Source organism: Chlamydotis macqueenii, chromosome 5, assembly GCF_036417535.1.
Source record: "Chlamydotis macqueenii isolate bChlMac1 chromosome 5, bChlMac1.mat, whole genome shotgun sequence".
Taxonomy (NCBI): Eukaryota; Metazoa; Chordata; class Aves; order Otidiformes; family Otididae; genus Chlamydotis; species Chlamydotis macqueenii.
In genome coordinates, this window is record NC_141560.1 from 30095665 (window position 1) to 30115752 (window position 20088).

At 36.3% G+C, this 20088-nt stretch overlaps 1 protein-coding gene across 1 annotated transcript in view; it reads right to left on the reverse strand.

Annotated features, from left to right (window-relative positions):
* Positions 1-14527: 14527 nt before the first annotated feature.
* ARHGAP5 (Rho GTPase activating protein 5) overlaps positions 14528-20088 on the reverse strand; it is a 47529-nt gene continuing 41968 nt past the window's right edge. Inside the window, exon 8 of the mRNA XM_086748414.1 lies at positions 14528-18353. Within this exon, the coding sequence (XP_086604540.1) occupies positions 18023-18353 (331 nt within the window). The 3' untranslated portion in view covers positions 14528-18022. The remainder of the gene's footprint in view (positions 18354-20088) is intronic.

Below are 20088 nucleotides of genomic sequence, written 5' to 3' on the forward strand. Positions count from 1 at the left end.
AGGGCAGGAAACTTGCAGAAGTTACTGTGAAAGATGTCCCAGCGTAAGCCTTTCCTGCTTATTTTCAGAGACCTGAGAACACCCTTCATTAATCAGGCTAGATCCACAGCTGGCTTTCAGAGCACCTATTTTTCAGCACTTCACGGTCTAGTACAACGCACAGCCTTTAATTGGAACTTAGACTTCCATTATGATGTGTAGAAAGATTTAAAAACTAAAAGTGGATCTACAAAAAACACAGTCTTGACAGAAAACATATGGACCAAACTGTCTGCGTGGAAGTCATGGTCTTAAGTCTGCTCCTGGAATTTGGTGTCTCCAACAGCCATTGCTCATAAAACAAAACCAGGAGAACAAGTGGTGGTTTTTCAGTTTTATTCTACAAATGGCTGCAATGCTCACCTGAGACACAGAAGAGTTGTGTCTGGATCCACTCTCCTCTTGAGACATTCTGACATTTTTTGTCCTACCTCCAGTGATGGTGTGGGCTGCTTTAATTGCTTTTTTAAAAACTGAGCTTTGACTCTTTGCTTCAATTAATATTTACATACCTAACATTCAGTAGAGCACAGGCAGAAATGAAAAATAGCAGTGACTTAGTATTTTTCTTTTAAAAAAATGTTAATTATTTTAATCTGTTGCAAGTCAAAGTATTCAAATCATTTCAACATGTAGTAAATGTGTACATGTATGCACAAAGCTGCAGTAACAATGTCTGCACCAACAAAACAAAACCCAATAATATGAATTTCAGTTATCTGTGGTGAATTGCACTGATGCAACACTGGAAATCTAAATCAAAATAACTTGCTCAGACACATCGATTTATACTTCTAAATCAAAATAACATGCTCAGACACATCAGTTTATGCTTCTCTCTATAAACAGTTTTTTGCAATATTTATTTTCATCAGCATCAGCTTGTCTACTCACACTTTTGAATTGCAGCAGGTTCCTGCAGTGCAAGAGCCTTAAGAATAATAAAGCAAATGGCTTTCTGATTCAAGAGATTAGCCTCTAGCACACACAACCATTATTCTAGCTATAATACAATTCACGTCTGGTTGAAAGAGATGTAACATGCAGAGAGGGTCTGCCCGTCATGCAGGCCCAATGCATTAAGTCTTTATTTTTCCTGTTCCTATATATTTGCTGTGCTCTAAGGTTCAACAGTGAACATGAATGGAGGTCTCATAGCCCTTTTTTTTTTTTTTTTTTTTTTTGGAGCTTAGAGGTCAAACCTACTGTATGAAACACAGGAAAAAAAAAATCTTTTCTAAAACTAACCCATGTTGAAGATTTTTATTTCTTATGTATTCTATTAAACAGGGATAGTCAGTGTTTACAACAGAGTCATTACTCAACACAGATATTTTAGTGAAGTATTTGCTTCAATCGCATTGCTGACAAAATAAAGTATCAGTAGCAATGGCAAGTTGACATTTGTTTTCATAAAGATAATTATTTAAAGTGGCAGTAGTGAGTCTCTCACAGTGGTAGAGAAGGAGAAAAGCTGCTTTCTTTACAGCACAGACTTGAAGAACTATAGGCACAGTAAGGACACGTTGAAATGACAGCCAGCAGAAAAATATGTAAGAATACTATAAGTTCTGTTTCATGTCCTAACCAGTACACATGCTCATTTTCTGACCATGAACAGGCTCAAGCAAAGACTATTTTTAGTTGACAAAGAGGAGGAATTCATTTAGAAATATGAAAATACTTAATTCCCTGGTTTTCCTCACCTTCAAAAATAATATTTAGAGAAATCTCAGGTTAAGTCATATGTGTGCTTTTAAGGCAAACAAGAAGGCAAAACTTGGGAGAGGATAAATCTAGATGAAGTCCCCTGCACAGTTTCAGGAAAAGGCTAGAAAGGATACTGCGCTGAGAACTGAATGAACAGCTCTATCCACTTTGCTTGAGGGATTACACTTCACCTACTTATGTTAAAGGAAAGAAAAAATTATTTTAGAGTGAGCAAAACTATTACTCTACCTTCCATAAAACTGAAAGAGTGAACTCTGAATTCTAGGCCGTCTAGAATAGCTAGATGGGACCTCACAAGAGCATTAAAACCTCAAGAAAAAAAAAAAAAAAGAAACTATATGAGAACCAATTAAATATGAGAATCAAAGTGATTATTAATTAAGTGAAATTATTAATTAATTTCCATGTAACAATTACATACTAACCATTGTTTTACTGGGTTTGCTGCTGGTGGAAGGGGAAATGATCCAACTCTGTACACTAGGCTGCACAGAAAGCAGCCACACTGGGAGACAGAGTTGATCAATAGCAAATCTAAGACAATGCCATGTGTAGCTTTTTTTGGTTTTGCACAAATTAACATCACAGATTATGAGAATACCTCAGGTGAAATACTAATAAAACATTCAATACAGTTATTCTGGAGTCTTTCATTGCAGGCTAGTCCAGTTGTGCAAGTTACACACATGAAAATTGGCATACACAAAGGATAGCGGTAAATGACATGTCAAGCTGAAGCTTTTATCACAACATCACATCCCAGAGACTCAGCCCCATTCTGTTTAACAGCTATATTGATTAATTGAAAAGAGTATGGCAAGAAGAGAGCAGCATGCTGGTCAAGTTCTTAGTCAATAATACATCTCATGAACATCACTGTAACCAAGAGAGGAAATTCAGGAAGGATTCGGTATTGGCAGAATGGAGATTTTTAGCCAGGAAAAATACAAGCTAATCCATCTGTGAGGAAAGAAACCAAAACACAGCAATAAAATATAAGTGAACATTCAGTGGAGCGTTGTGGCCATGGGATATCTGGAGGAAAGCGAAGTAGGGAATAGTTTGTATGAACTCTGCAGGGGTCGGTTGTCCAGAGGCTCACAGGCCTGGCAGCACGCCAGCTCCCAGATGTTCACTTGGAGATCTGAGTGATGATATTGAACCTCAGAGAGAAGGAATCCTGTCCTCCTTCCTACCCAACATACGCACCTGGTGCTATGCGACCTCCTGGCCTTTAGCTGCCTATAAATGAACTTGTCTGCTGTCTTACTGCACATCTCACACCTGAGTCAATGCTCGAGCAGAATCCTGTCCCCTAGCAAATATTTTGTGCCTGGAGGCCTGCAGCCAATACAAACCATCACCTCAAAAGAGTGACAATTAAGCACCAGAGAGAGAAGGAACTCATATGTTGCTCAACAACTTCTTTCTGCAAAAGGTCTGCAAGTGTTCTGCTTGAGTTGCTGATCAGCAACTTGATCCCTTGCCCCCAAAAAAAGGAAGAAGAGAAAGGAGGAAGGCATTTGGACTGAAAAGGTAACATCAAGATCACTCCTACATCCAATTCAGCCTGAAGAGACCTGAAGCAGTTGGCAGTGAATGCTTTCAATGATGAACATCAAGACGTGCAAATCTGCTTAATTGAAAGAACATGAAAACTAGCCAAAGTATTTTAAGCAAACAGGAAAGTAAGTGATTTTTTGGAATGGTTCAAGCATGTATGACTTTTTTCAAGTAATAAATTAATTACAGAAGACCAAAATGTGATAGATTAAGCAATTAAGTATGCATTTTAAAATAAATTAACATTTTACCTTTAAAACATTATTACTGAGCTTGCATGTAGGGAAATATTTCACAAATCTTATAGGTTCCCTGAAAGCATTATGGCATTTCATAGGAAAGAGAAAGCTAGAAGAAGAGAGAAATAATTTCCCCGTCTTTCAACAGGAACATTTTAGGGTTTGTTTTTTACTTGCCTAGTTATGTGCTTTCTTTTTGCCTGCTTCATTATTAAAAAGAAACTCATTCACAGAGCTCTGAAGCCCAGTTGTGAATATCAGCTGAAGGCAGCGGACTTGCAGTCCACAGACCGTACTGGGTCTACGTCCGGAAATGTCAGCCCACACAGCACCTCACCCCGTCTTCACGGAGAGCACATCAACATACGCCAACCCAGAACAGCCTCACTGCTGAGGCCCAGCAGTGGGCTGCTGCTGAGAATTAAATAACCACTTGTAGGTCAAAAAAATAATACTACATCCAGCTAGCTAGTCATCAGATCCCCCAACCACCAAAATGATGATGAAGGAAGCTTATCTTAACCACAATCATAGTAAAGCCTTTGCTAGTCAAAAGAATTCACATGTCACTGTTATATATATTATTTTGGTGTCTATTCAAAGAAACACAATGTAAGTAAACAGCCTGAGTGCTTTGGCGATGATGTCCTTCCACTCCAGACTCAGAGACACATGATCTTTGATAACGTGATCAATACCCCAGTAAGCCCCCTCTTGGTTCCTAGATGTACCTTAATAAATTCTAGTGGAAAACTAATGACATAAATGGGGTAGAAAAAAACAAATTCATCTTGTGTTAGTATCTCAACAGCACAAAATACGTTAGATTGAGAAAAAGAAATCTGTTTATGTATTCTTTATTGTATGTGTCTTATTTCTTTCAGCAATGGCTTTGCAAACCAATTAGTCCTACAGTTGTCCCACACTTTTGTCCATAAAACCTTCGCATTCACACCACAATGGGTTGCATTTCTAGAACAATACACAGTGCATTCCATATCATATCATGTATGCATAACTGTGTCTGTAAATATATCAACAGGGACATTAGAGAAATATGCTTCCTAATAGGATATTTTTCTTAAAGCGATCCTTTCATGTTACTAGGTTTTACAGGTGTACTGTACGTTGTTTGCTTTGTCATTTAAGGAATTGCTGCTTCAATATTTTGGAATGCACTGTCAACACTAAAGGCTGAAAGGAGCGATACTGCTATCGCACTCCAAGACCAGCATAACTTGATTAATGGCCTCTATTGCAACGAGGAGTCTCACTGCAGTGCTATGGATCTACCTTCCTATGAATGTAAAGGGAGAAGAACGAGAGGAGGACAGCTGTGTGTTTAAAAGGCCAAATCACAGACTTTCAAACAGTGGCATTATTTCACAAATTAGAGTGGGGTGTTTTTTTTTTGTAGCATTTATCTAGCCCTGGAACTGACAAAGGGAGCCATAAATTTAATCATCAACAAACCTTATGGAAACATGACATTAAATCTTAAATTAGCATGTACTAAATGAGATCTTTATTATGGGACTCGGTGCCAAAGAAATTTGCATTGTTTATACGACAGCACATATCTCTCTCCAGACAAAGCTAAAAGTGCTGCAAGAAAATCTTCATTTCTTTCAATTTTAGAATAAGGGGTTATAAAATGCTAATTAGGTACTCTGAGAAACAGGAAATATTTTAACTTTTTTTGAAACATTGAAGAAATTCAGAAGAGAAGACATCTAACTTACATCACCAAACTATATTTCTCTCTTTAATGTTAAAGCACCCACTAAAGAAAACACATTAATTCCAGAATCCTCACTGAACAAAGCAATTTTAATATTTTTTAAAGCAAGCCAGACATGATAATTGAGGAAAACAGCACATCTGCATTCAGTATATATGCTTTAAGAAGAACCACATCTTCTATTCCTCACCACTTAATTCAGCAACTATTTTGAAAGGCCATCCTCACTTTTATCTGAGGCTCAGTGTGTCTTTTATGTCCTCTCTATCATCCTACTCAATGACAGTGTTGGATCACAGAGTTATGGCATGACTGAATAGCCAGTATCTTGGGGAGGACTACTAATAAAAGCATGTGCCTCTTGATTCCTTTGAAAGGCAGAATTGCAGAATGCCTCATCCCGCATCTTCTCCTTGTCACTCAGACGCTTACTGAGGAGGCCCCTGTATCCCAACAGCTTACAGCATTCCCGTTCCTTGAGTGGACAGAAACATGCACTGAACAGCGTAGTAGAACAACTTGGGTCTCATGAGCTTCAGCTAAAAACAGACTCCCTGTTTGAATGGTATCATTTTAAAAGTACACACCGGTAATAAAAATTTGAGTCTATAGTATATTGGCTTAGGGCTTAAATCAGCCCTACAGGTTATTTAAAAGACACAAGAGATATTACCCCAGTGGACTTTGTATTAGTAGAGTGGTCAAGACTGTGCCCAGTTTGGACCACCAACATATAAAAGAAAGGCCACAAAAAGTAACAAAAATATTACAAGTTCTATAGAGTGTAAAAAAAGCTTAAAGGAATGAGTTACTTGGAGAAAGACAAGACAGCTGTGGAAAGCAGTGAGAGACAAATGGGCCATAGCCATCTTCCAGCATCTAAAGATCACCATAAAGGTGACAGTGATAAATATTCACCACCTCTGCTTGCAACAGAACTAGAATAAGTCGCTTTATCTTGCAGTAAAGAAGATTTAGGTTGGCTACCAGGAGAATGTTTCTTCCCATAAGGATACTGAATCACTGAAATAAGACATGGAGAAGGCTGTGGAATCTATTTCACAGGTTTAGAAGAAAAGTATAGATGAATTTCCATCAGAGATACAAGAATGATCGAGATCTACATTTGTATACTCAAAGGTAGTATTTATTTTTATAGTAACTCTTGTGGGTCAAGAGTTATTGTATCTCAATATCTGTGTAAATTTTAAAACCTAATGAGCATTTGTATTGATTAAACCAACACAACAATTTAAATACAGAGAAGCAGTCAAATAAACCCACTTGCATACCTTGAGCTAGAACCCTTATGTTAACAAATGCAGCCATTCCCCTGCTTGAAAGTAGCTTACTTTTACATCTTGAAGTGGATATTCACCTTCTTTAACAACCAAGTTCTTCCTCCTTTGAAGACCTTTGCCTTAACTCTAGTTTCTGTATTTGTTTCACTATTTTATGGTATTTTTAATTATTCTCAATATTATATAACTTTTTCTTTTTTTTCTTTCCCTCCCGCTCCACCCCCAGACTACGCAGTTCTTAGCCGACCTGTGCAGCCTCCACAACTTCCAGAATCTTGTTAGCAGAAAGTACTATACAGCCAGAGAGGTCTACCACCTAGCGAAGGAAAGCAGAAACAAAGTAGGTTGTCAGATACGGAAAAAAGTGAAAGCACTTGCAGAGGATCGGAGCGGGGTGGGGGGAGGGCGGGTAATGAGTGAAGATAGAAACATTGTAAGACTTCTGAATTCTAAACGCAGTTCCTATTGTATGCTTATGATTTCTGTGAAATATAGAAAAAATATATATATATTTGATAGCAGTATGCAATTATTACAGTGCTATTGGTATTGTATCCAATGAAATGTCACCAATATGATTTACCAAAAATGCCAGCTATTGTGTGTGTATTTGCCAGTTTATGTTTTTTATTGTACAAATATGGCCTCTAGACCCACCACCAAGAAGGTGCCATATACCACACAGCAGGAAGAGTTTCATGTTTTAAGTATATACATGTGATACAAGGCTAGAGACAGCATCTGGCTGTAAGGAATGGGCAAGGTGACATGCAGCAGAGCCCTGAGTGATGTGAGTCAGGCAAGGTCATTCGCTGCTCTTTGCTACTTTTTTCACCTGGGGAAGGAGGGTGAGCTGAAGAATTTTTAGCAGTAAGCTTGCTAAAAATATCATTTGTAGTTCTTGTAACAAACTACAGAGTGAGATCAGATCCCTAGATTTGAGAACACCACTATACTTGTGCCCGTGCATTTTTATATGCATCTTTAAAACAACTGTTTTTCAGAATCAAAAAGGAAAGGAACTTCTTCATTTTCTGCTCAGTATGTGCACATGAAGATCTCATGCATACATTTGAACTTCTTCCATTTTATCATTCAGTTACTCTGAAAACTTGTTCCCACAATTCTTTATCTCCTACAGGAACCAAAATCAGAAAGCTCACGGAAAGTTTGCCATTCAGGAAGAGAGGTGTGTTCCTTTACGCCTCTTGAGGAAAAGGGCAAATACTCACGTTGCTGATGTGAAACAAGATGATAGTTCTATAAACTGATTTTCAAAAGCAGAGGGGAGAGCTTTCCCTCCACAGTGTTTAAAGAGGGCGGTACACAGCAACGTACCACACTTGGGTTTTCAAGGATACAACTGCACTTAAAGGCCAACTTTGAGCCTCTGCCCTGCCTAGGAACAAGACACAAGGGACCAGCTACCCACAGCACACTGTGGGAACAGTGCAGCCAGATCCCTTCCACCGACACAGAACAGGGGCCAAGACCCGATACAGAAACTCCTAGATTCTTCTGAAATTCAGAGGTAAAAATGACTCGCCTTTAATTTCTCCCCTGCTTCTTTAGTATCAAATATATGAATAAAGTATGGATGCTCTTAAGGAAGCAGATGTAGACTAAAAAATTCATGCACTTACAGCAAATTTGAGATTTAGTTTCCAATACAAGGTGGAAAACTCAACATGTGCTACACATAAGTGAATCTGAGACATGTGGGGACATAGAAATAATAGACTAACGAGTAAACAAGAGTGTCAGAGAGGCATTTTCACAACTCTTCATGCGTACATGTACATAGGTAAGACTTCCACTGATCAAGTAAAAGCTGTCTGCTGAGGACTTCACAAGCAAACAAAAACTGCAATTCCTTCCTTGCTAACTGAACCTTCACCAAAGCAGGCGGTGCAGCATTTCCATCTCAAGTTAGCTTCTACTTCACTTTCAAGGTGAAAGAGAGAAGCATTTTAACAAAGTTAGACCAATTCCTGCATTATTATCAGACAAATTCTAACAAAGACTGTTTTCTGAAGACCTTATAAACTGAGCTAATACTGCCATTGAGTAAATATGATTTTATACATGTGTAGATACTTTCTCTTTTAAAAGAATCTGGGTACAGGTCTGAAATGAAAATACAATGAATGTAGGAGCACAGGTCTTCCAAGTATTTTTGAGAAACAGAATAGAAAATATAAATCTGGCATTTATACTCAGCCAGATTATGGGTTCAGACTAGAAAACAGACTATGACAGTCATTCTTGTAGTACAGATTTTGAGTAAGGAAAAATGAAGGCTTTCTTTTATCTGCTTTACCTATTGCTTCTCTGTTTGGAATGTTACATGCACAGAATAGGGTCTCTCTCCCTTGTTCATGGGTGCTCCAGATGTTGCAGTTCAAAACAAACTTTCACCAGTTCAGGCAAAAAAAAAGGTCATCCTAGTTGTTCTTCAGTAAGGAAGAACGTCAGCTGCCTCTTTTATATATTCTCAGTAAGAAATCTGGATCCCTTTTACTCACCATCATAGTAAAGAAAATCCAGGGCCTCCTATAAGCAGGTATCTCCACACAATATTTTTTTGAAACTACAGAATGTAATTGTAGTAAAAATATGCCATTAGTATACCTGCAAATAAAATACACTTAGACAAAGCCATAAGAAAGAATCCAGTTCCTAGTCAGAAAATTGTGATGCCATGAGGAAAACTAACAATAAAAGGTTTTTCTCTCCAGTGTGAATAATTCACTGGGATTTCCAGAGGGTTCCACAGCTAATTCTCATACTTTCTTTGAATAGAAAATTCCACTTTTCCAAAAATCATTGTTTCCAATTCAACAATAAAAATGCGTATTAGCTTTTCTTTTTGCCTTCCTTTCTTATTAAAAAAAAAACAAAAAAAACCCAAAAAAAAGCAAACCAATCAACCAGAAAAACCCCACAGAAACTGTCAAGATTGTGGTTTTGGCCAACCATGTATATTCCTGAGAACTTTGTCTTATCCTACATGAAACCAAAAAAGAGTTCCTGCAAGCAGGCCTTTCTGTTACAGCTCTTGGTTCTCACACTGAAAGGGAAAAGGCTGGTGTCTTCAGCACCTCCTCAGCCTCCTCCTCCAGGAGACGACTGGATGACTGTTAAGACTTCTGTAGCACTGGCAATGGTGCATGTTGGAACATGTCCTTTTATTACAAAAATGCAAACGGTTGCCACTGAAAACACCGGAAGGGAAAAAAATACCCACCATAAATATTTCCTTTGATTCAGTTTGAAATTTCTCAGCTCTTAAAATTCCAACTCTTTCTTAGCATCGTACTGATGAGCTAAACCAGTTGCACATCCTATTTGTTCATACTTAGCACTCTTTCTAGTAGCCCTTCACTTCAGCTGTATGTGCAACTGTTACCTGCAAGAAGGCAACTGCTTACATGGGATTTTTTTTTGCAAGACAATTTAGAATACAGAGACATTTATTACCTAAACGAGTTCAGAACATAATTTTACTAGTATTCAGTGCAAGAATAGTTGTAGGCTTCCTTAACTAATACATCAGGAGGGAGACTCATAGTTGTAAGCTATTTTTTTTTCTTTACATTTCTGAAGAATTTTTGCCATCCTAGGGCTCTGGGCACCTGTCCCATAAATTAATGCACAAAGATAAATAACTGCCTGTAGATATTTGCTTCAGTCCACTCTTCCTCAGCAACTTTAGGGGTGGGGAAAAAAAAAAGAAAAAAAAAAAGAGGTTTTGTAGCAAGCTGAGAAGTTAACAAACCAACATTCTGGAAGTGCAAAGGAGGAGAGATGAGATCAAAAGCCAAGTACTCCCAAATGAGAATGCCCTGCAGCAGAATTCCTTCTTCACATTGAGGGAACTCTAGCTGAGCAGCTCTGCTGTTTCCAGAGCGGGTAAAGGGAGAAGAAAAAAAAAAAAAAAGAGAAAAAGAAAAAAAAGCAGAGGGTTGGAAAATAACATTTCAGGAAATCAGAACCAACCTATTTACAGATCAGTAGCTTAAAAATACATTTATTATGGCCAATGTTTTAAGTAGAATAATGGATGTGGGGCAGTGGACAAAATCCAAAGGAAGCTATGAGATTGTGCCCCTCAGCTTATAGAAGCACATGGTCTTGGAGAAAAACAGAAGCATTCAGTTCCTCCCGGTACTTTGAATACTAGGACTGGACACAGATGTCTGCAGAGTCTTTTAAGGTGTTTCTGGTGTCAAATTACTTGCTCATTTCCCCAGGGGGTCAGAGCTCACCTTTGACAATCTTATCACATGCACATCAGTTCACCTCCCTTCTGGGGGGGGGGGGGGGTGGGGAAGTATTAAGTTTCCTTCAAAGAGGAACCATAGCGATCATGGAGAAGATATTTTGTTCCACAATTCACTTACTCTGCCATGGACAGTCTTCCAAATTATTCCATACCCTACTTCCATGTCTTCATTGAATGAGCCAGGCTTTTACTTCATGGTGCCACCATCATGTTACAAAAAATACACCTCTGACAGAGAGCAGTTCAGTCCTCTGATTTTTCTTAGAAACCACCTTCTTTGAAAAGAAGAGAGAAAACAAAATAATACTTGATAGAACTGTGTACAAGCCCACGGAGAACAGAGCTTGATTTCTACTTCCCCAGAAGTATTTCAAGTCACAAAGCTTTGTATCCTCATAAATAAATCTGGCCAGCTATAAGGAGGGGTAAAGATGACTTAGAACTGCAGATCATGGTGATAATACCAATCAAAACAATTTTCTATTAAAAAAAAAAATCAAACAAAAAAAAACCACAACAAAAGACTCTTAGGGCAACATGCTTCAGGAACAGGAATGCTGAGGAACAATTTAAGGGTGGTATTATGTCCCCAGTTTAGTCATACCAATTTTGGTTATAAGCCACATGCTAATCCACTAACCTCTTTTTGTGGGGCCAAAACTCCACATTGGACATAGAGGACTTAGTGCTCCAAACTCTGCAAGAACAACCCTTGAGATTAAAGAGAACGGTATAGGGAAGAACTTCCCCATCTCCTCCCTTTACAAGATCAATTGAAGGCCTGAAAGCTCCCTACACACAAACCTCTGGCACAGAAATGCAGCCCAGCTGAGGTGAGCATCTTTACCTCTCTGATACACTGAAAACTTGTAACATTTATCCTTCATAATTTTTAAACAGTCTCCTAGCTGCGGTTTCCAGCACTCTTTTGTCAAAAACAGGTTAGGACAGAGGAAGGAATCACACTATGTCTACACCTCCTAGCAATCCATCTCCAGACACAGCCAAGTGCTACATTGCTCCAGGTCCTGCCTACCCGAAACAGCAAATCAGTGCACCCAGACAATTGCAGACAAAGGGGGACAAAAGAGCATTGACAGACTTTCATAAACTTTATGTAAGACCCAGTATGTTTTACAGGAGACAAGGATTATGATTATGTTATGAACTGTAAGTTTTGATTTTAAGACTATTTAAGTCAAAAATACCAAGATAAGAAAGAATAAAGAAAGTAGCCATCTGTGAAGAGATAAAGAAACTTTTCAACTCTAATACTGTTAAGTAAAGGCATAGAATCAGGCTTATCTGGGTAACCACACAAAATAACAAAATTAAACCAAGTTAGAGCTAGGCAATTCACAGATAGGATATAAAAATTAGGTAAGTTTTGAAAACTGAATGTAAACAGATGTAACATCTGAATTGTAAGCAATAATTACCTGTAGCAGGTTGGCCACCTGTTACTATCTTAGAACCACTGTATCAACATCTACTTCTTCACTTAAAGTTTAAAAAGCGTATGTGCATATACATATTTCTATAGTGAACCACAGACATTTAATTCTCCGTAATTTTTTTTCTGCTACATTCTGTGTTTAATAATTTCATCTGAGTATTATAAGAGGCAGCTGTTCAAAGTATATGATTTTTTGAGGTAGGTTTCTTGATCTCTTCTTCATCCCCAACTCTTGCACGGGGTCATTATGACCAAGTAAAGGCACTCACTGCAGAAACGCAGGTTGCACAGCCAAGGACTGAGGGTGGAACCTTCAAGGGGAGACCACACCACCTGTAATTTAATAGTGCAACTTTTTTCCAGATGCTTCACAAATTCATCGCACTTAGTGCCAGTTAACCAAAGAATTTCAGCTCCTAACTTACCACGCTGCACATTTTCTACTTTTAACTCAGTAAAACCTGCAAGAGCAGGTTTAGGAGTCCCTTGGCAATTCTCATTGAAAGCAAAGCCGAGAGAAGTGTAGGAAGAGATGGGAATGGCTAGTTTGCCTTCCCTTCACTTCTTCAGTTGTGAAGCACAAAAATCTGTAAGAACAGATAAATTTTGATACCGTAAATCCAAGGATAATACAAGCTACAGCTACACTATATAAATCGGTCAGTCACATAACAGCCAGAGGTACTCTTCAAGTCAGTGTATCTACCCATGCAGTCAAGGCTGGAAGTTCTACCAGGAGATTCCCTTCCCATCTTCTCTTAAGTCAAACAGCTTGTAAGTAGAAGCAACAACAGCCTTTCATTATTATCACATTCTAAGACCAAAAAAACCCAAAGTTACTGCACTGTAGACATTCAGTGAAATTATTTAATTCTCCACATTTTCTAAACCACACCAAATGAAAAACAGTAACAGAGAAAGTATTATTAATGTAGTCAGGTATATGAAATCCTATTCTGTAATATAAAAGCACCAGAATGTTGGCTAGGCATCAGTAACACTCAAGTCAGCAACAAAAATACCAAGGCTAAACACACATGCATTGTATCTTATGAGGAAGATGAAAAGCATATGGGCAACAGCCATAACATCCACCATCTACACACTTGGGAAATAATTTGTCAATAAGAAAAGGAAGGAAGTGTTCCCTTTCACTAGCCATGATGACAGATTAAATTAATCCCTTCTGATTCCATGGAAACTATGAATTAGTTGAAGGAACAATTTTGACACAAGTGAACACTGGTGTTACACTTTGGTTCCCTAGGACAGCTTTTCATGAGAAACTTGCGGTCTGTTGTACAGCCTGAACACCGCGTTACGCTTCAAATTCAGAGGTGTTTCTTGATATCGCAATTTAAAAAAACCTGAGATTTGCACACGCAGTAAATCAGAGGTAAGATGTATGCTATTGAAGATGTTCAAGTATCTGAAAGTGTTAAGATATCTAATAAAACCTGAACAGTGTCCAGATTTGAAGGCTGTCAGGAAATTTTTGCAGTTATTTCTGCATCAGCCATATTACTCAAGATGCTCTGAAAAAATAAACTAAGCACAGATGTTGCATGCACAAGAACTAATGGCAGTACTATTATCAAATCTGGATTTATCCCATATAGTTTGCAGAATTATAACCAATAACATACAACTCTGAAAATTTAAAGCTGACCTCAAAACCTAGTTTTTACTTCAGGCTTAAAAATCCCATAGGAAAAATAATTTTAAGAGATTCATTCCTTTAGCATGGTAGAAATCTGAACACCTGATTTCCATAATCACGGCCTTTCTTGCTGAGCAGCTCAATCAGGTGAAAAATGTAAGAGGTCATGAGGCACAGAATTTCACAGGCACTGCACAGTTAAAGCGAACACCTTACATCCTGTCACTGTCGAGGGCTGTTCCACAGTATACGCACATATCCATCTTGAGGGGCACATGACCTACAGAAGTCTTCATCGCTGTGAGAATCACTGCCAAAGTTCAGCAGTTTAAAACACATAACAGATGCAAAAAAGGAGACACGCCCCCCCCCTCCCCCTCAAGAATGCCTTAAACACTTGGTGCACTGAGATTAGCAGGATTTACTCCTAATTTCATCTCTGTGTATGTGAAAGATAGGGTGCTTTTGCCTTTAAAAATTTAGCAGGCAACTAAACTGAACATTATACACAGTAAGCATCTTCGTATTTTATTCATTGCATCTTTTATACAGAATAAGCTTCACTGATATTTAATTCACTGTAGTATTCTGCTGATGTAGCAACAAAAGATTACATTATAAACAATGAACAAATTTTGACTTCAAACTTTTTTTATATGTGTAATTTTTTCAGTTGACAAACAGCATTACAATTACTGAGAAAAAATGAAATAAGCAGGCAAGCTAAGGCCAATTTTTTAAACCTCCAATTGAGAGTTTTTCTATATTTATCATAAATATTGGAAGCTAAACTCCAGTAACTAAAAGTAAACATATCTATAATTTCCTAGCAACCAGGATTCAAACAATGGAGAAAACATACAACAACAAAAAAGTTTCTTTTTACTTAAGTTGACATCTGCAATCTATTTACACTATATATGTTAAAATTCCACAAGATCTTGGAGGGTAAGGAATTTTGAAATAACCTGTTAAACATTACTTAAAATGGCACTTTTGTAACTCAGGTCTGGGATTTTAGAATTGCTAACATATTGAAAGACAATACATTGCAGTATGTCTATACCAGTATTACATAAAAAAAAAAAACCTACTCCATAAAGTGTCACTGAGATGCTCAACCAAAAATAATATAAATTTATATCTTTATCAAGATAGATATCACTGTAAAAATGCTCACATTAAAAATATAGTTATTATTGTTTGGATTTTCATTAAAACTAGAAGGGATTACATGAGCCAAAGTATGAGGAATTAATATATAATGGCATGCTTCCTCATTTTATAGCACTAATAAAAATAATAATAGAGAAAGCTCTACTATAAATCTTTAATAATGATGGTATAATTTCCTAATATCTTTTAAAAACTTTAGTGTGTGGGTGTCTGTGCATGCAAGTCTGTGCACATGTGCTTGTGTACATAAACACACAAAAAATATCAGTGTCTCCATTCCATGATACACGTATATCCACATTCCTGCATGTAACACTGCTATAATGCAAACAGTATGCAGGGACTCTCCCATGTGACAATGAAGCGCCACATGTCATGCTGTCTTATTATTTCTCTTTTATGTCTTATCCAGTAAATGTAATAACACTTTCATATTTGGCCAAACATAAGTGTTAAGATTTTTAAAAACCATCAAGTGATTTAGCCATAACATCACACATAAGAAATGACACTGCAAAGTTCAACATGAAAGTTCATCATTAAATGGAATGTAAGTTACTCTAAAAATCAGTATTCAAAGATCAGCTGAATATTATGGTAAACAACTTAGAATTCATAAAAAAAAATTAAATGTAATTCACATTACAAAGACTGGAGATACTTTATAGATAGAGCTTTTAAATATGGATATGACTGGCATTTATTTTTAAGCTTATTTCTATCAGAAATAGACTTGTTTCCTGTACAGGTGATGCTTTGTCTATACCATATACAGTAGAAAAATAAACTCTTTAGCAACCTAGAAATAGTTTATAAAACTCTTGAAGTTTCATTTTCTTTGCTAAACATGCGAAGATTAGACTGACAACTATAAATAAAAAGCTATATAGACAACAGGTAAAGTAGAACAAGTTAAGAATACTACAATTTACAGGACAGACTTTATTGTACTATTAATTCCTGTGTGCTTTGCAATAGGAATAGAGTTGACTTTTCTTTTTTGTTATGTTTTCTTAGAAAAGATAATTACTTGCAAGAATATAACACAATATCAAGATAATTTATAATATACATGTACTTCAAACAGCAGCCGGGTTTATGGTATCATAGTAATCTAAAATGATAATCCAAGTCATAATTAGAAGTACAATACCTAGGACATAAGTGGGAAAGGCAATTTTTATTTTGGGAAAATGGAGCAAATCAAACTCTTAAAAGCCTTAATTCTCAAAATCATCTATTTACTATAATACATACAAGACGATCTTAAATCTTGTTATAAGTGAAGATTACAACAGTGACCATCATAAAGCTTTTTTTTTTTTTTTTTTAAACTACACAAAACATTCTAGCAGCTGACGGAGTCAAAACTGTTTTCTTCTTTGCAGACCTAGAAAGGTACATTTTGAGCATGAAAGAAAAAAAGCTGCTATGAGAAGCCTCACAGGTAGTGTTTATCTATGGTCTCTCCCCTTTGCTACAATCTGTAACCTTTTAAATTTTTTACCACTAACAAAATATTTAACCAAAAGATTTGTTTAAATTAAGCAGCATTCTTTTACAGCAAAATTGGTACCAATGTAAAAAGGAAAAGTAAATGAAAAAAAAGATAATTTAAAAAAATGGTGCAAAAAAAGAAAAAAAAAAAATCAGTCATTTGAATTTTTACTACAATATACCACAGGAAAAAAAATATGAATACAAGTTTATGTGATTTTATATACACACACTCCAAAGAGGTTAATTGTCAGTACCCAAAGTATTTATTGCTATGTATTAGCAATGCATTTTTGTATATCTTTAAAGGGTCACATAAAAATAGATTTAAAGAATAGATTAATTGAAGTCCTAGATTAAAACATTGTTTGGTTTAGAGAATTTTACTACAACAAAATTCATGTTTATGTATGAAAAGTATATAACCTTATATGAAAATGTCATGAACTATTTTCTAAACACTACATGTATTCCCAAGCGGGAAAAATTAAAATATCTAAAATATATTAGATTAAGTTTACAAGACCATCAATGATCTTTTAGACATGCAGCTGTTTACAGAATTAACAGTTTTACAAAATGTTTAGTTCAGTAATGGAACATGAAGAAATAAGTAGGCAACATCAAAATTTTTGTACAATATTTGAAACTCACTTTTACAACAAGCATGTCCTTGGTATTGTGCTGTAAGAAATAATAAGCAAGTTCACCCACCCTTAACAAACTGTCCACAGGTTTACTTACAAGTAAAGATGGATGGTGAGGGATTGTAAAATTCTCAACAGTGCATTTTGCATTCTTCCATAAACCATCCTAAGCATACCGTCACATAAGTAGCCAGGAGATTACAAAATAAACTATAGCTGGGCTTTAGTTGTCTACACAGAACGCTTGAATGTGAATAAAATTGCCAAAAATAGCATGTTAAATAACAAAAACAGCCATAAACCAGGCTGTAAGCATTGAATGTTTCATAAATGTAATTCTTTAAATCATTAAATTTCTATAGAAAAATTTTATTCACAATATATTGTGACAAATCGTCACAGGAATGATATAGTGATTGCAATAAGGTATCATGCAGCAGCAGCTTTGTACTTTATAGCTATTTTTGCTTTTAAAAACTAAACCTCTCCAGTCATGCTTATCACATAGTTTTTATCTGCAGTGTGTACAAATGAGGAACACAGTACGGGATATAACAAAAAGATGTCCAATCAGCTGGATGGGAATTATTTTTCATAAATATGAAGTACATTACTGTATCCTGAAACATGCATGTCTATAGCTTGACTTTACTGTCCAGTGCCAGGCTGCCTGCAATCATCTTCTATTTATATAATACCAAGAGGGTCTGCTGGTAATTGCGACTGTATCAGCTGAGGCTGCAGTGGTGGCGGTAACTGAAGAGGTACCATTGGTTCCACCATCTGCACTGCGTTGGCAGGCGGTGGCTGACATGCCACTGGGTTAGGTGCTTCTACGATCTCACCGTTGTAAAAGAAAAATTGACACTGTTGAATGAAGGTCTCTATAACTGACTGGTGGATTTTGGTGGTAGAAAGAAACTCTCTGTTTTCAAAATCAGGTCTCATCAAAGTAGGCCAGAAACAAATCGATAAGTTATCAGCAGTCATAAAGTTGGTTTTATATTGCTGACTAACCCTGAAATGAGAATGACACGCAGAGAATGAATTAAAAGCAGTATACAATCAACTAAAAGTATTTTCATAGCTCTCTAACTGTAAGCATTATTATTAAACAATCTCAAGATTTTCATTACTTTCCTCCAGCTATCCATTAAAAAAAAACCCCAAAAAACAATGGTTCTTGTTTTCTTTAAGTAATTATGCAGAAGAAAATTTATAAACCATGACTTTTCCAGATTTGGAAAGCTAACAAATACAAATCTGTTTAAACTTTTAATTGAGAAAGACATTCAACATTCAACCAACATTTTGAAGTGACAATAATAAACACATTCTATATTTCTCAATCAGCTGTAGGATTTTGCAAAATTTAAATTTTGTCCATTAAAATGTCTAGAAGAAAAATGACAGAAATGGACTGTTTCATCCTAGAAGTTTCCTGCTTTTAAAGTAGGAGCTGAAACAAGTTCTTCACTTAATAATCTAAATTTATTATTACAATACTATTACAAAAAAAAAAAAAAAACAAAAAGCAATTTTGTTACCAAATTTATCATCTACAATCAAATGTCTCCTCAGAAAAACACACTGTTTTTCATAGTAATAGGCTACAAAGAGCCAGGACATTTTGTTTTCCAAAAATACTCTCCATTCTAAAGTAACATCACAATTTTATCTAGAAGTAATTAACATGAGATACATGAAAAATTGTGCTAATAAATCTGAGAAACACCTACGACATTCAGCTGGGAACATGCAATTCCTATATTACAGTAGACAGCACAAAGGTAACTGAGCTGCAGTTGTCATGCAGAAATAGACAGAAAATAAAACTTAAGCAACTTGTCAGTTACAGTTTTGATGATTAACGAGAGCAGACTGCAAGAATTCTGACAACTGGCTGTACTCCATAGATTCAAAAGCTGTGAAAACCATAGTAAACACTAGAATTAATGCTATAAGAAAATATTTTGACTCCTTTACAATGCATGTATAGTGGTAACTATAAAGGGCAGACTTCCATTTTAGCATGCGCATTACTAATTCCAAATAGTGTGAGGGTACACAAATATTGCCTCTCAATCTGTTTTGAATAATTTTGGTCTAAAGGATATTTGGACAATATTTCTGAGTGACAGTAATATTCGTATTCTCTTTCCTAAAAGAATTACATTTTAACTTAAGGATTTCTTTAAAAAAACAAACAAACAAAATACAAATGCAAGCTTAGATTTTGCTTAGCATTTTTATTGAAGAGTTTTCTTCCTAAACTGAATTCCCCTGGGTATAAATTCCTCCTAAACTATACTGAAGAGATAGAACAATGAGCGAGACCGTCACCAAGAATTAAATAAAACTTAAGTGTAAGACATTGTGATGGGACAATGAATCTGTCAGAGTTTTGAATCAGAACTGCCTGTACCTTTTCCCTAAGGTGAGTACAATGAAAAACATCAAAAGGGATTTCAAACTCTATAACGCTGTTTCATTACAGAACAAACTACAACAAGGTACATTGTTAAAACTGGGGAAAAAGTAGCACCTGCTATGTAATAAAATTGAAATAAAAGTCAGATCATCTATTCTGCAGACTGCTTTTTCCCTGTCATTTTTGCTGTGAATTGAACATCTTTGAATGGGCTTCTTCTGTTGCACAAACTAAAACATATACCCTCTGACATCCTTAAGCACCTCTAGGACATGATTTTGTGGCTGGTCTTCTCATGCACCCTTTTTCCCCCTTGTCAGGG